At 40.9% G+C, this 18,449-nt stretch overlaps 1 protein-coding gene across 1 annotated transcript in view; it reads left to right on the top strand.

Annotated features, from left to right (window-relative positions):
• The window catches only part of LOC147690325 (phospholipid-transporting ATPase IK-like), a 1,699,388-nt gene that overhangs the window by 1,079,560 nt on the left and 601,379 nt on the right, over positions 1-18,449 (top strand). The window contains exon 14 of the mRNA XM_086937963.1: positions 5,722-5,878. Within this exon, the coding sequence (XP_086794089.1) occupies positions 5,722-5,878 (157 nt within the window). The remainder of the gene's footprint in view (positions 1-5,721; positions 5,879-18,449) is intronic.

Raw genomic sequence — 18,449 nt, 5'->3', positions numbered from 1 at the left:
ATCCTGGAATAGTAACAACATACAGTTTAAGAAAGCTTTGCCTTGATTGGCTGCAGAGATCTACACTTAAAGATGTAAAGCAACACTTATCTTTACTTAAAGATGGCACTGATCTTAGGGAATTCTTGCTAGGACCCAGAAAACTGCATCATAAACGTTATATATATGCAGATATCTATGCTGCTTTTAATGAAGCATGGAAGATTACGCCAGCAGAGACTGCAGAAAGAATACGAGAAATTGATCGTATTAATTTAGAGAAAACTCTCTCTGTAATTGACAATGGATTAACAACTCTGTCGTCCAGGATATATTCATTGGACAGCAGAGTGTCTTCTGCCATAGACATCATGGAAAAGGACTTGGTCATGTTGAAACATGGTCAGTCACAACTACGTTCTATCATGCTATTAGGCTGGACGCTGCAAAACCATTGTTCAGGCTATGTGCCTTGGCGTCTAATCAATACCACGTCACTGTTTTCAGAATTCAATCTCACTGATAAACAGATCAAATTGGCACAAAGGGGAACAGACTATACGGTGCTGAGCATTGAAAAACTGGAAAGATTGCCATTTACAGTTGCTGAAAAAAGCCAGCTACTGAATGGATTATACATGGAACAATCACTCTGCCTGTTACAATTTTCCATTTTCAGTATTGCCTAAAACACATACAAGCAGGCACATATATAAGGTTGGGTAAAGAATACATCAAGACATCCTGGGAATTACCATACAGACATAGATGTTGGAGTGGGGGATGTGAAGTGTTTCTTAGCGGGAAAAACTGTGAAAACGCACTAAGAGGTTCTCTCCTTTGTCCGGGTATAAACTTACATGGGGGCTGCGATGGTTCCTCTAACAACTTATCCTGCCACCTGCAAGGTTCACCAGCTGCGGTGATTGATTCAATTTTTGACCAACTTTCGAATGGAAGTTACCTCATGTTGAATGATCACAGCTGCTGTGGCATGTTGCCAGGTGTACCATATCTTCATATATGGTAAAACAAAGCTCAACAGTAGCTTTTGGTTTTTAATATGAGCAGATACCCAGCAGCAAATAAAATTGATCATAGTGCTAGTGGTGCCTAGCTCATTTTTAGTGGGTCAGAACATCAAATCCAGGTGTTTCAGCCTAGGGGGTCGGGTTGCAGTGATTTTTGTGTAGTTAGTTTCACTTTAGAGTTACACACATTATTCACATGCTATTTATTTTTTAGGTGGGAAGGCACTGATGATGAAAAGTGGAACAAACTGACGAGTACATGTCAGCAGTTCCCTTGTGGTTGCTTCCGTGAGGTTCCTTCCCTCCTCGCACACACTTTTTTAGAACACCCTCATAAGTTGGAGGGCGTTTTGAAGTTGTGGGGACACAGACATAGTCCGGAGTTTAGAATTTTAAGAAAGGAGATAGGCACACCTTGCTAGTACTGCAGACATGTCGCATACAAAAATATCCTCACTGATTAAGGAGGTAGGTGCTGTTTGAAAGACCCAATCAGTCAAGGGGCAAGTTTTGTTGATAATAGTACCATATCTAGTAACTGTGTCGGCCAGGGTCACTTACTGTATGCAAGTATTTTTTCCTAAAACCAAGTCAGACAGGGAGTCACCTTTATGGCCTTCACTGAACATCTCTTCTATACGAATTGATACTTTAAGCAGAATGAAAGCCATTCTTTTGCAAAAAACTGTGCCACTGACCTCGGCCAAAGAAACCTATGATCTACAAGTCGCAAGGACTTCTGCCAAGATACATGCCCTCTTAACTACAAACTGCCCTATACATTTCTCGGAAATGTTAAGCCGTATCTTAAACATTTCTGATACGAGCGGTATTGTAGATGTATTTAAGACCGTATTTTCTGGACTGTTAGCACCTTTTGAATCGGTTCTAGGAATATTTCCAAACTTCGTGCACTCTGTGTTTGACGGACTGCCCCTCATTTTCGGACTTGTTGCAGGGATACTATTTTTGCTCCTTCTGCGACGATATGGCATGCCAAATCACCAGCGCCACTCCAGGAACCATAGAGAGAGCTCTATTGGAGATCAGTGTCGTGAGCGCATCGTTCAAATTTTGGGATTAACTCGTCTACGAGAATAAAATTCCACATGGTTTCTATCATTCAGACCAATCTGGTAAGATTACATCTTACCTGTTCTACGCTGCCTGCTATGCAGAGAAGAATGCGTGATAGACATCTGTCTGACACTTCCATCAGTCATGCCAGCGGATGTTGATACTTTACTGGACCAAGTAAGGGCCCATGTACAGTGTTGTCCCCAGCAGCTACCAATTCTGATGACTGCATTCATTGAGATCTCACAGATGCAAAATACTGATGCGGAGGTACGAGAGAAAACTACAGGCACGCAGGTAACATCCGATTTGAACATTGCTGATGCGACCAATGCTGAAAGCGATGCTTCACATCTATGTGCGGATAGTCTTCTGGACGAGGTAATCCAACTATCACATATAATGATAAACAACTTTTTTACAGAGTTAGAAGATTTCATGTTTTCTCCAAGCACTAGCACTGACATTTGAGTTCGGCACACAGTGTCTTGAGAGACTTTGAATTTGACCTTCACTTTTTTTAAAACAAGAGACTAACTTTAGAACTTTTTCCTATGCTTAATTTTTTTTCTCCAAAATTGTATTTTTCGTTTAGGGCACAAGTAATCTGCTTAAAGTAGAACTAATCATAGAGAACAAGAATTCTTTGAATACTTACAGAGACAATATATGACTCTTGTTCACAAATGAACAGTTTTCTGTAAGCCTGACATGAAATGGTATCGGCCTTTTTTCTTCTGTTTTTACAAACCATTTCATAAATGTATATTTTCATGATTCATTCAGTTATCATTCCAATGTCAACATATATGTTGAGAATGAAACATTGCTTTAAATGCGTACACCATTAATGCATCTTTTATGTGTACAACCGATACCAATGCATTTTTATGTATTTTGGGTGGGTTTTCACACTTCATGTGTAGATATGTTTTAGATATGTTTAAACATTTTTAGAATTTAGTAACGTCGTACATAAGAAAGTGGAGTGGGTGTTGTATATCAATTTAGATTCCGTATGAATTTTCCCGATTCATGCCCTTATAAAGGGTCATTTCACATTGCCCTTAAATAGGCATAGAAATCCAGTCCTTATTTAGGCATAGCCCATGCCACCCAAATACAGGCATGGTTACTTTCATCCGTTCATCTATGTCACAACGAGTTCTAGGAAAACCAGGCTCTTAAGCTGTTAGGGACTCCCCCTTGCTTGGCTATTGATTTCTCCAAGAACTCATTTATTATGCATTAACAACTATTCCTTAGGGGTTCATGCATGACGTTCATATGCCCGACTTTACACCAAAGCTGGCATTCCTAAACAACATTCATTTTGTGATTTTCTGCAATTGTTCTTGGAGGAAATCAAAGCCTAAACGCTATGAAGGGGCAGGGCACAGATGATATCTCAAGTGGATATGGAAGCATCCCACCCCTAATGAGAATAAACACTCCTTCAGAACAGGGGAGGATGATTAAAAGACCATCTACCCAGAACACTGACAAAGGCAAAGTACCACTCCCAACCATTGTTGCTCCCATCATTAGTCAGTATAGCACCTGCAGCTCACCATTTCTGCATACTTGTGGAACAAAAGAAAACAAGCATTAGAAAAGACAATCAGTCTAGTGTTTTTATGTGTACTCTGTTGTAATGGCTGTATGATGTTGTGTGATACTTTTGGATACACAAACAGATAACACACATAGAGGTACCCTAAACACAAAGACAGTGGTTGCGTGTTGTAGCTCTGGAAGAAGTCTTATGTGTGAACTTCATGATGTAGCATCAAAGGAGTTACATGGACATATGAAGGAGTGTTTTTCAAGAGGCTGAGATGTAGTAAATCAATACAGTCTCAAGTAAACCAGGAGTCGCTCATTCTGCTTTCTCAGAATATAGCTCATGTACCTCATGAGAGTTGGATGCTGTAGTCTTTGACTAATGAGGACGTGCGGTACTATCATGAGTCTGTGGTAGAGTTGTCTCACATGCAGTCTCATGCACCTCATAACATAACATGTGTTTTTGTGAAGCACATGTATCACCCAAGGGTCTCAAGGCGCTGAATAACAGATGCATATTGTTACCCAACTCAATGGTACTCATTTTATCGACCTCAGATGGATGAAAGGCTGAGTGGACCTGCCGGGATTAGAACCTGTGACCATGAGGTTGAATACAGGCCCCTACAGTGGATGCATTATTCCACTGCACCACCAGACCTCAGGAGGAATGAATGTTGTAAACTCGAATGGGGTCTAGTTTGCACTTTTGAGTTCTGGAAATTATAAACTCAGATAGAGGCTAATGTGCTTTTGAGGATGGGATGATATAACTGGAGTCTCTACCTCATTTCAGTGGATGGTTGTACACTTAGACAGATTCAGAAATGTGGGATGCTACAGCCTCAGAGTATGGTATTGTGCTGTTATGCTGGTAGGATGTTTTGGTCATCTCAAGCACATTGTGAGAGAGGGACATCCATTGCATAATCTCTTTTTGTTCAGCTTTTTTTTAATGTCCTCTTTACCATCTTGTCTCCCAAGCTCTTACAGGTACTTGCATCAATATAGCTTTTTGCGATTCCTTAATTGCGAAAAATAAGGAATCGCAATTGAGGAATTGCAAAATGCAATGCATCAGGAAATCGCTAAATAAATTGCGATTTCTTAATATTCCTTAATTGCGACTCGCAAATTGCGAGTTGCAATTAAGGAATTCTTCCCCATTCATTCCTATGGGCCTACAGGCCCATAGGAATGAATGGGAAGACATTCTCAATTTGCGATTAGCAATTAGCGAATCGCAAATTGAGAATGCGATTTCAAGGGTGCAGGGGTGTCCAAAGGACACCTTGTTGCACCCCTGAAATCAATCTGTGCACATATATTGTGCACAGATTGATTTCCTTAGATGTTGTCCTTAGGGCATGTGTGTGCACAACATGAAACTTTGAAAAACGCTCAAAAGTGCATCTTTCAAAGTTTTTGCAAATTACCATGAGGTTCAACCTCATGGTAATTTGCTCCCCCTAATTGCGAAATCACATTTTTTTTAAGTTTCATGCATTGCATTTAAGGAATTGCAAAATGTGATTCCTTAAATGCAATCGCAATTTGAGAATTTGCAAATATTTGCAAATTCTCAAATTACGAGGGCCTTCACCCTTCATGCATTCCAAAAGCAGATTTTGCGATCGCAAACGGCCGATTTTTGCGATTCGCACTGTTTGCGATCGCAAAATCCTTTCATGCATGTACCTGTTAGTGTTTGTTGCCACTGTACCTCTGCAACATTCTTTCCAAGAGTCATCTATCAGTCTAAATGTTTTTTGTGTATTCCACCATCAAATCATACTTATCTACCTCTTTTTCAGTTCACCAAAAACATTGCAGGATGTTTCCAGCTTTGATGTTCTTGGTGTTTTTTTCACTACCGTCCTCTGAAATAGAGTGACTTGTGTTGATCTGGAAAATTGTCTTTTTGAAAGCTTGTTTGCAAGAGGTGATTTTCAGCAAGGATTCTGCAGCTGGAACGAATGCTGGGAGTTAGTTTCATGTATGAGGATCAGAGCCATTATACCATTGAGAATAACCAAGTCCACTTACTGTGTATTTGTGATTTTTGCAGGAAGTGAACTTCTGCTGGAACCCGTATGCAGACAGAAAGTTCCGGTTTCATGACCAGACACTGGTAGACATGGCCCAAGATAACAAGAAGCGGGAAGTGGTAGAGTTTTTCCGCCTGCTGGCTCTCTGCCACACAGTGATGGTGGATGAAAAAGAAGGTGCGGGGCTCTTGTGGTAATGTAAAGTGATGACAGCTATAGTTCATAGAGTTATGTGGAATAAGCCATCATAATTATGTAAAAACACTGCCTTATGCCGACCCCAAGATGAAATCACTTCTTAACAAAATGTTACACCACACAGCCCCTTCTTGTGATTTTAGAAGTCAGTGAGTTGATCTTTATAATTTTTTCAGCCATTTCTGTTGCCTTCTGACAGTATAAGCTGTAGGTGTTTTCTTGCTTGACATCCGTCCTTATCTGTCCATTAACACCTTGATTAATTTTAATTTTAGAGGAAAGCAACTACTTATCAATCCCATGCTTCACTGGAACCCTGCCTGGTGCATGATTCTGTCACCTGCCCATGTTAGGCTCTTTATGTCTCCATATCCAAGATGACCTATGAGGTGTTTGAGTCCTTTTCAGGAATATGTACACAATAGGAACAGTGTGAATCTCACTTGCTACAGTGAGAGCTCTGTTTTTAGTAGAAGAATGTCTCAGACTTCAATTCAAATCAAATTCAATTTATTTATGATTCGGAACTCCAACGAGTTCCACATAAAAAATACAAAACAGAAAAAAATGTCCAATACATCATATCCTACAGTTTTTAGTACCAGAATAAAATGCATTCGGGGACGTAACAATTATAATTTCACTATGCAATTAAAAAAAAATTTTTTAAAGTATTTAAGCAAAAATGACTCCATATAGTCACAATACATAATATATAAAGTGCAAGTGCGCATATGAAGACACCTTTACACAATCGTTTATGGTATAGTGCAAAATATGCATAATATTTTATCCCAATTAATATTCTAACAGCTTCCTTTATGCAATTTCAAGTACTCTAAGTTTCAATTTATAATGTGCAAAATATGCTACCCAGCAGGGACCATGTTTGACCTACCAGAGCTAAGGGGAGGAGGGGGGCAGACAATTAACATGTGACTTAAGTTTTGCCTTAGGTTCTAGATTATAATGTGCAAAATATGCTACCCATCAGGGACCATGTTTAACGTACTGAAACTAAGAACGGCATTATCAATCTCTCTAAGAAATGTTTGAAAATTATTTGAAAAAGCAAAACATTTTAAAACATACTAATTCAGGAGTGGTGGGGAAGACAATTCCGGGCCTCCTCTGCAGTGATGATCTTATGCTTTAAAAAACAGGTCTTAATAAAAGGCGTTGTAGTAGTTGTAATGGGGGACAGACAAATAACACATGATTTAAATCTTGCACCCAATTTCCACATAGGTCACAAAGTATGTTCTCCCTCGGGAATCCCCCTCAAACCCCTGTTATATTTTGCAAAGGGAGCAGATTCATCCTCAACAGCAAAATGATTCTACGCACTCCATGGGGGAGATTCCATATGACGTACAATTGTTTTTTTTATACATACTACTCCCCACAATTGTGTTGTTTCTAGAGTGCCCTGAACACAAAGTAATATCTATCTTGCAACTGACTTAGTAAATCATTTTTTTGATTATAGTTTTCAATACAGATTTTGGGTGAGGGGCGGGCATATACCACTGTGCCCGATTTCAAATAAGTGTACGGCTTTCTCATTGTTTCTAAAAACAACGCTTTTCCCCTTCAAACTAAAAATAAATCATTTTTTAGCGCAGCCAGAATAGAACTTACATAATTTTCCAATAAAGCATTACCCCACCTCCAACTTGCTGCGATGGCAAACACATAGGTTGGGAGAAGCCCAAATTCAAGTCGAAGCGCGCTATGCTGCCTGCACAGTTCAAATGAGAGATTTGCATCTAACGATTCGCATGCATAACTCAATGCTGGTGGGATTTTGATTTTATAGACATATAAAACATGTGCAAAATGTCTCTGCCCACAAAATATTTATAGCCTACCAAATGCAGAGGCCTGGGATATATCTTTACTTATGCACTTGTCAATATGATCACTGCTAGAGCACTTGCTTGAGAGGATTGTTCCCAGATATGAGTATTGCCTCAAACTTCAAGTTTGTTTTCCCTAAAAACCAATTAATACTTTTCCTACCCCTACATCCCCTAAAAATCATTATTTTACTTTTTTAATTTTTTTAAGTGATCATCTGAGTAATGACCTAGCTTGTTAAGTTGCCTTTGCAAACATATTGGAGTTAGATCCAATAGGATAGCACCATCGGCATAAAGTAGACAACACAATTCCATATGCCCTACCCGGCTACGCAAATCATAGCTGTACAAATACAAGTGGGAAGGGGATAATAGGCACCCTTGCTTCAGCCCATTGTAAGTTTCCACTTTATTTGAAAGGCCCTGGTTGCCTCCCATCAGCGCCTGTATCCATGTAGAGGAATGCAATGCAATGCAATGATCAATCTTAACAAATGCCCTGGAATTCCTATTGCGGACAGTTTCCTCCACAGCGTCCAAGGTCATCCCGGTCGAAGGCCATGGAGAAATCTAAAAAGGCAGCATATAAGGCCATTCACTTTTTTAATGGATATTTTTCAATCAAGTTTTGTAAGACAGTGATGTTATCCAAAGTTCCACCATGCTTACGAAACCCTGTTTGCTCTACGGGTACAAGGTCATTATCAAAAGCCCAGTTCTGGAGGTGAAAAAGTATGCTGTTGGCAAACAATTTTCCGCTTGGGTCCAGTAAGGAAACCTGCCTGAAATCTGGCAGGAGCAGTCTTAGGGCCCTTTTTTATATACTGAAACCACTATGTTTCCTCTCCAAGAGGACGGAATAATCCCGTAAGCAGAGCAGTAGGAAAACACGGGGTGAAGGAAATGAGCCCATGCCAAGCTTTCTTATTTAATGATGGCTATTGGGAGATCGTCCAGGCCCATTGCACCTAAATACCTTGCCCCTTTAATAAAGCTCTCTATTTCCATACAGGAATGAGGGCCATAGGAATTCACCGGGCAGGATCAGGAATTGACTCCAAATTAAACCTGTTCCTAGTGTTGAGTGCATATATATATGTGAAATATATTGTGTCCATTCTGCGTCAGATATTCAAATGGCTTCTTCCTTAATTTAAGTACTATAGAATTCAGCAATTAGGGCCCAATATTTAGGTGAGTCACCAGAATGTGCAACCTCTCTCAATTAAATTCATTTGGAATCCTCCTCCCCCTTACTTTCGGAAGCCTTCCGTCGGGTTCTTACCCGCTTTAATCTATTAATGTCCCTTTACCTAGACAATAATGCCTGCTTAAATTGGTCCCTTCTTAAAGCATTCAGTTCCCAATTTGACTTTTTTTTACCTTCCACGAAAGAACTAACAGAAGGGCAATGCCATTAACTCTTTTTTTTACTTCCCCATGATCTAAATAGAGGCAAATGCTTCTCAAACCAGGAATGGGGTTTTCCTGACCGGGACCAGAGCTCACATTTTTAGGAGTAGCAGTATTTAGGAGGAAAAATGAAGAGGGAGTAAAGGTACAGGGGAGGAGAGTAGTAGGAAGCATAATCAGACATAGTCAACAAATAATAACTAAGAAAAACAGTAGATGTTCATGTCTTGTCAGTAATAGATCGTCACTTTTCCTCCTTTCCTGAGTCAGCCATGGAGCTGGGAGGCATGATCAGCAATATTCGTAGGTAAATTGGGCACGTAAGTTCCTTATATACCCCTGAGAGGTGGTTTATACATGTTACCCACCTTTTCTGGAACTTGGGTAGGGTGTGACTGATGACTGCCGTCAATTTGTCTATACCCAGTAGTTCCCCGAGTTTATGCAGCCAATCTGCATGCGTTGGGATAACATCATTGCCCCATTTCGATAACAGTACTTGTTTTGCCGCCCACAGAGCCAGGGTGATAGCCTTTCCCTTGTTAGAGTGTAATGGATAGGTTTGTGTATTGGGCAGCCCTAGCAGGACATAGCTGGGAAAATGAGGTATTTCAGTGTCAAACATCTGATCGATGTCTGCCAGTGTTGTGTGGCGTTTTAGGCTCCGAGTTAATTTTGCAGGTACATGCCCTTAAATGGGTAACATTAACATTGCCCTAATGTAGGCATATGAATCATTCCCTTATTTAGCCATAGCCCATGCAGACCAAATACAGGCATGGCTACTTCCACCCGTACCAAACGTCACAACGTTTTCTTTGAAAATTGGCTTAAGCAGTCAGGGACCTTCCCTTACTTGAATATTGATTTGTCCAAGAACTCATGTACTTTGCAAAGAACTACTATTCCCTAGGAGTTCTTTCCTGATGTTATCATGCCCAAGTTTACGTCAAACTAGACACCTTCAAGGTATAAATATGCCTTCACTTGCTCTAGCAAGACACAGTGGTTGGGAGCAATTCGACTATCTACTTGCCCGACGCAGCTCGCTAAAGCAAGTGCCGAAGGAAACCGACCCTCCAGCTGATTCACTGATCAAAGGGCTGCCTTTCTCTCGGCAAGAATCCAGCTCCAGTGTTTCCAAGCTCCGCTCGTGGGGTGTTGGGAAATCAAGTCCTGAGACGGAGATACCAGACCTCCTTCATTCTAAACTAAGGTATGGAGCTGATTAGAACCTCAGAGAAATCTTGCATAGATTCTTGGCAAAGAAAACTAAGCCTATGGTACACAATACTTACTTCTTCCCTCGTACTAGACTTAGGTGAGGAACACCGGGGTAGGCTTAGTTTAGAAGCACCAGTTGAGTATTTTTAGTCATTTTATTTATGTATGTATTTTTATATGGCTTAGAAACCATACATTGCTCTTACAGTATTATTTTATAATATTGTTCTCGCTGTACGCATTATACTTTGCAGCCTGCATTACGATGGTAGCAGTTCATTTCTTTTGCATGAGAAAGAAGACTGTTCAATAAATCCTTTTATTGAAAACGCCTGTCTCTCTATTTCTCTGCACCTTTGTTGAAACATGAGGCACAGGGTCAGACTGATTTGCATATAGCCAAGTCTGAACTGGGGTGGCAGAGTGGGCTGAAGAACGGTGATAGATTAAACCCAAGTCTTTTGACTGGGTGTGAGTGTTTGATTGATTCAGATGCTCCGTCAATCACCACCACCTTTTGTACCGCCTTTGTTGAAACGAAGCATGCACAATTGACTGAGGGAAATACTTATCTATTGTTTCCGCAACTCTAGAGATACATTTCTTATTCTTGGGAAACAATGTTGTCATGTTTATGCAGTTGTCAGAAATGAATCCCTTCTTCTGAATTTAAGAAAGTTTCTAGTGACCTTTGAGCTAGCTGGCACTCACTATTAAGTTTAATATATTTGATAGAGACCTAGTCGACCCTAGTCCTACGTCTAATCTATAGGATATATTATTCCAATGCGCAGAGCCTATTGGGAATATTGGAACTACAAGACATGGAGCCCAACTTTTGGTAGGGCACTAATTTAACGCTAGATACTAAAGTAACTCAGTCGTGCTTTTCTCAGAGACCCCTTTTACCCGTAAAATACTCCAATACACATCTGGAGTGGGTAAAAGGATAAAATATCCACCATAACTGAGAAGGACTAAAATCCTATGTATTAGTTTTTGGTTTGTTCAACGCTGAAGGATACAGTGTTCCAAAATATTGTGCACCTTATCTTTGTTTCCTGGAAACTTGCTCTGCAACTTTCATTAAACAATGTTGAATAACGGCCACAACAACGCAACCGGCAGAGCTGCAGCAGATGGAGCCCTACCAGGTCTTGACGTTACAGGCTTTAATGAAGCCGACGCGGATGCTATAATCATAGCGGAAAATTTACGGAAAACCATCACTATAAAACTTATAACGAATGGCCTATCATCAAGAGGTGGTAGGGTAATTTTCACTTCTACAGAGAAGAGGAACATCCAACGGAATTCATTCCTTTCGAGGATATTGAAATTCCACTAACATACCAAGAGCAGGCGCTCTGGTTTAAAGGCGCCCTACAACATCAAAATCACATTACCAGGCTCGGACCACTAGGTAGACCAGGAGCAACATGGCGGTATTAGCCAGCTACATACCACATCCTGCCAATGAAGAAATGTCAGGGGAAGAACTATTAGTTCAACTAAAACAACTAATCAAAATACATAGACAATTGGTTCAATATGTCATGCGGACTATAACAGTCCAACCACCTATAAAGATTCCACAACACACTCCTTACCAGGGGAACAAAAATAAAATTACACCACAGATATACAATCAGTCATTGGTAAATTACCCGCAAAACGGGAACAAATTCCATTCTGGATAGCTGAAAAAATTACTCAAATCGAGGCTGTATTTCCTGATACTACCCTTCATGAGAAACACAGGATTCTAACAATCTGTTTACCAATGGGGATCGCACCACACCTGGAGGACTGCGACACTTGGGGTACAGTCTTTACTACAATCTCCACTAAAACACCTTGTGTTCCATCTATGGCAGGAATACCAGACGTCCTGAAACAGATTAAAAATGAATACGGAGCAGAGCCTGTTTTAAATCTGGGTATGAAATTACTGAAAGATTTCAAACAGGTCTCAACAATAATATTAGCCAATATTAAAGGTGAATTTGATGTAACTGAGCAACCACTAGAACTGGCCAGAATAATCGAAAAATCCTGTGAAGAACTAGGCAGAGAAAGTTTGGGTGGTAAACCAGTGAAACCCCAACTGACTGAAATTCCTGAAAAGGTCTTTATTAAAAATAATCTTACTCTTCCTAAAAAGAAGTGGGAAAACACTACACAAACTTCTAAAAAGAAGCGTTCTCATTCCAGGAGTAGGTCTCCTCAAAAGGAGCCCTCTGAAAGGAGGTATACCCTTGGGAATAGGGATAATTTAAGAAAAACCTCTCGTACCTTTCAGACTTCCTCACAGAAATCGGAAAGAATAGGACGGTCAGAAAACAAGGAAGAACGTGTGAAGTCCGAATATGATCAACATGTTCCAAAAAATAAGAAAACCCAATTCACCAAAAAGAAGGTAGCAGGTCTAAAAATCAGACATGCAGAGGATCTTGAGGACACAACTCAAGAACGGGGAGTGGGCTCAGACAATGTTGGACAGCGCAACAGAAGTAACTGTAGCTCGCAAGATCTTGAGGGATCATCTGGAGACAGTGGACTTGAATGAGTACATCCAAGTTGAAATGGCTGATACCAGGGTTAGCGTCCCACACAAGTTATATGAAGTAACAAACCGGATGGAGGGGGATATAACTAGAAAAATAAGAGCACTCTTTTGGGAGAAGCTCTCTAATGGTTATGACATTCTTCCAGCTGAAAAAGACTGGCCACCTGAATTTGTCAGGGAGTGCCCACATGGCGAAGATGTCAGCCTTCTCCAATCATATTCCAATTCATAAAAAATACACTTATGCCAGGAAATGGGCAGTAGCCCAGGCACCTCCATTATATAAAAATCATGTAGAATAGGACGAGGATTCTCCTCACCATAAAATCCAGTAAAAAAATCAACCAACTGCGCAAAGGCAGTATCCTGTTAAGCAAGAAGCTAGAAAACAGGTCAGGGAGATCTTATATTAGCTTGAATATCAAGGGGTGATTGAAACATGCACCTCGTCAATGAACAATCCTTTGTTTCCGGTGCCCAAACCAGACAATACATATCGTCTAGTTTTGGATTACAGACATTTAAACTCCTGTTGCAAAACTTTTGCAGTACAAAATGCACATAGTGCAACACTAATGAATAACATTGTGCGTAAAAAATATAAAACAACATTAGATATTTCTAATGGTTTCTTCTGTCAAAACATTGCACCTGAAAGTAGATATTTGACAGCTTTCTCAATTATGGGGACAGGAGTCAATTCTGTTGTCTCCCCCAGGGATTCAAGAATAGACCAGGGTTATTTTCAGCCAGGGTAACAGATTTATAACAATCGTATGATGATGAAGCATTATCATGCGTCGATGACATCTATCTAAGAGACGCACTTGAACAGGGAACACCATAATATTGGGCTTCACCTCTGAGGGGTATAAATTCAATTTTAAAAAATCTCAAATTGCCCACCTCAACGTCCTGTTTTTAGGATATGAATTATCAAATGAAGGCAAAAGCCTGGCAGCAAACTTTCTAGAGAAATGTCTTTATCGGCAAATACGCAGTGGGCACGCTACATTCTGACCAGGGTCATGCATTTAGCTCAAAGGCTTACAAGGAGGCCATGGCCAATCTGGGCATTGCATTGCGGTGTTCTAGTCCATTCCATCCTGAGGGAAATTCGGTTGTGGAAAGAAAAAAACAGGACATAAAGCAATCTATAGCAGCTAGGATATTAGGCTTGGGTGACGGGTGGGTCAAACATCTAATAAGTGTCCAACGTAGTCTTAACAATCTGCCAAGAAGTTCTCTAGGATGAATCACTCCATATAAAAATCATTTTGGAACTAGAATGATTGTCCAGGACCTTGATCGTCACACTTCATTGGTAGAACAAAAACCTTTTGATATTGGCTGTTTTGCAGGACTTGAATGAAACAAGAAAAAGTCATAGCAACACATTGCAGAAGCCAACGACCACAGAAACCACCCGACCCAGCAAGGCCTGCCTGGATTCCTAAGATTGGGGATCTAGTCAGAGGAAAAGATTGCGGACAAGAAGGAATTTGGGCCTTCTTACAGACAACCAGTACCTGTCTTAGCAATCCACGGATCAAGAACAGTGTTACTGCCGCCCCTTGCTGGAAGAAAGGAGAACAGGTTCGTATCCATCGACCTGGTAAAACCACATCATGTGGCCAATCATAAGTAGTAGGCCAAGTGGACTCTAAAGATGTAGCAGACTACCGAATCTGGCTACTATCCAAGAGGTTCAAACTGAGCGACTAATCACCTTTGAAGAATCTACAGTGCAAAATAAAGGACTATGCAATAAAGCCATGAAGTACCAAAAATGATATCATAGAGCTATACTTACCAATAGCCCATATACCTCTTTACCAATAGTAAGTCAGTCGGCAATGGTGAAGGTTCAATCATTTATTTTGCAAAAAGGCCCTATATAGGGGAGCCTCTCTCGGCACAGCCCTAGAAGGTGCGCAGAGAAGACTGCAGAATACAAGCAATACAATGCATACATACTTTCCATATACCTCATGAAACCCCCCTAGAAGGAAAAACACCACTTGTCAAGGAGCCAACAAGAAAGCCCATATAAGGCACAATTGATTGCTATGAAGCTTAGCTCATGCTATTCTGGGGGTAGGTCAATAAAGGTGCCTCCCTTTCTATCTGTGGTATGGGAGTACAGGAACGGCATCTGCAAGAATGTGCGCATCCTACAAGAAAGGCAGATGTGACGTTGGGTTCCTTGAGTTAGAAACTAATAGTCCATTTATAGCCCAGGCCGGCATCTCAGGTCACCGTACAGAAGCAGGTCACGTGTTTTCCTAACTAACTGAGGGAGACACAGGGAAACGAAACCAAGATGGCGTCTGTTATAGCAAAAGGCCCAATTCTGCACGAGTATATAACTTTCGGGTATTTACATAGGAGTTTCATATGGTAACACACTAACATATTGGATACATTAGGCCAACATCATGTAATATCGAATTTATATTCCTTCAGCCATGAAACTTGTGCCTCTTGAGACCCAAATAACAGTTCGCCAAGAAACACCTGTCTACAATGAAATAGCATCTGACTATACTAATATGACAAGTGAACATGTGGTTCCAGCGATTTCAACTAATCCTGATGCAATCCTTACAATTGACAGAACTGCCTCTGGCTATTTCATAAACTTTGATGCGTTTTCCGAGGATCTCAGTGAACCTGAAACTACGCCAGCAAAAAATAACTTTTAAAGAACAAGCAACAAAGCTTTTTCATAAACTGAAAAAGACTTATCTGGTTTCACCATGGATTGAATTTTGGATTGTGATGGGTGTACTTTTTCTTCTACTTTGGTTCACTATGGTAATTACTTTGGGAATGCTTATAAATGGAAGACATAGTAAAAAAGACACAGCAAATAAGAACATCCACTTGCTCCTCAAGCCACACAAATCATCCCATCGTGAACAAAGAGACTGTGTGCGTGTGGGGAGAGCGGGCCGGATACACAGACGAGGAGGCTGTATGTAGTGAGCAATCTTTTAGGTATTTTATTGATAAACTCCCATCAGTCTTTGTTAACTCCCAAATTATTATTTTTTTTTAAAACACGAAGGTTCCTTGGTTCTTCCTCTTGTGGTAGGCCTTTTAGTGGGTCTTGGCATCTTGGGGACTCCGGCGTGGGCATGATGGTGGGCTCACAGAGGCTCGTTCAAGAGGAAAGAAACAAACAGGAGCCGTCAGTAAAATTGTTACATTTTTGGGGTGAACCTTCACCACACCCGGTATGTCAAGAGGTGCAATGTGAGATTCGGTAGGCACGGGCGTGAGGGAAAACTAAAGGTATTCTCTCTCTGAGGGGTAAGGGCGAGTGGATTGTGGGGGTATGAAGGGGGTGATGAAAAAACGGCAAATAATGGTGCAGTGCTCAGGACTTCCATGCTGTACACCCTCTTACGACCCTCCCTACCCCACCCCAATGAAGCACTCCCCTCCCTCCTCCTTCGTTTTCCAGCCATCCAAATGTTCCTACCGGGGGACTCACCGGCTCAGCCACAACTCTCCAGAGTTGCGGCCGCTCTCCAGCGTCCTCTGGAGGGCTCCACCAGTCCTCACTCCACTCCTAGGCTTCTCCAGGATCATCTGCTTCCTCTGCTGGGCTCACTCTCGGCTCCGGCACCTCAGCTAGACGATCCGCTTCCTCTGCGGGGATCTCTCTCTGCTCGGGCTCCTCCGCTAGACGATCCGCTCCTCCCTTGGCTCGTAGGGCTTGTACTCCTTCCTCTCCAAAGCCGTTTTCTCCTCCGTCCTTTCCTGGGCTCTGTTTACCGGCCTCAGGGTTTTGGTTCCGGGGTCGCGATTGTCCCCTTCCTCCGATTCCGGCCTTTTGATTGGGTCCTGTGGAGATACATGATAAGTGGGCGGAGTTAGCCTTGAAGGCCTCTGGTGGTTGTCCTGGTGATTTGGCGGGATTTCATACGACCTGGCGCGGAGTGGTCGGGATATTGAGGTATTGTCGGCCAAAGTCCTTACTCCTCTCACATCGACTTGTCATCAGTGAATATCACAGCCGTTGCTATACCTGGTGGTATAACTTGGGACAGAACTGATTATGACATCTTTGGTCCTGCAGAGCTGTTGAGAATTCCACACTAATTCAGGGTTTCCTTGAGTGACTTTGTTTCATCTAGTACCTTTTCTGATGATTGGGACTTTTAATAATATGATGTCAGACTTAGAAATGTCAGCAAAATGTACAAATCATGAATACTTAGAAGGTTCATCAGATTATGAACAAATGTACTGTTATAATTACTATAGTCATCATTTCTTGCAAAAGTCTGCAAACCCTAGAAATGTTTTAAAATATAATCAAAGGGAACATTGTCCAACACCACCAAAGGGTAGCTCAAAAACATTTTATGACAAATTTCCATACTTTTCAGGTTTTAATATTTCGAATCCAAAATCATTTTATTTTACAAATATAAATAAGACACTATACTATAGGCTTTGACTTATGGAAAGACAACATTGAGCCAAAAACTGTCTGGGGCACAAAAGAATGGCAGGTGCAGGGCTTAGAAGCCTTATTTAGACCCTGCATTATCCCAGAACAACTAATGTTTTTAAATGAAACTGTTCAACAGACATCTTGTCTTGGCTTAGCTGAGATAAAAGATTTAAACAAACCGTCAATACCTACACCTACACCTGAAAGCAGTAACACTTCAGAAGGGGTGGTCGACTTAAAAGCAATTTTACTCAACAACAGAACAGATCCTGATTGGAAAAAATGGTTAATCTGGCCCACAGACACAAACAACTGTCAAGATAGATTCCTAAATAAGACACAAGGGTTCACATTCACTAGGCTAGATCCAAGATATGCCCAGAGACAACATCCAGGGATAGTAATATCATACAGTGTAGGGAAACTGTGCCTTGAGTGGCTACAAAAATCTACACCAAAGGAAGTAAAACAACACTTATCTTTACTTTACTTAAAGATGGCATTGATTTAAGGGACTTCTTACAAGGACCTATGAAACCGCGTCATAAACGTTTTATATGCGCCAGTATCCATGCCATTTATAATGATTTATGGAAGATTATGCAAGCAGAGACTGCAGAATGAATACGAGAAATTGATCGTATTAATTTAGAGAATTCTCTATCTGTAGTTGATGATGGGTTAACGACTCTGTCATCCAGAATATATTCTTTGGACACCATAGTATCTTCTGCCATAGACATAATGGAACAAGACCTGGTCATGTTGCAACCTGGTCAGTCACAATTGTGTTCTATGATACTATTGGGCTGGACGTTACAAAACCTTAGTTTTGGCTATGTGCCTTGGCGTCTAATCAACAGCACATCATTGTTTTCTGAATTTAACCTTACAGATAAACAAATCACTTTGGCACAAAGAGGAGCAGACTATACGGTGCTGAGCATTGAATAACTGGAAAGATTGCCATTAACTGTTTCTGAGAATCCAGCAACTGAATGGATAATTCACGGT

The sequence above is a fragment of the Lissotriton vulgaris genome, chromosome 9, assembly GCF_964263255.1.
Source record: "Lissotriton vulgaris chromosome 9, aLisVul1.2, whole genome shotgun sequence".
NCBI classification, from domain to species: Eukaryota; Metazoa; Chordata; class Amphibia; order Caudata; family Salamandridae; genus Lissotriton; species Lissotriton vulgaris.
The sequence above is the reverse complement of the archived record's forward strand: the minus strand, read 5'-3'. Positions and strand labels throughout refer to the sequence as shown.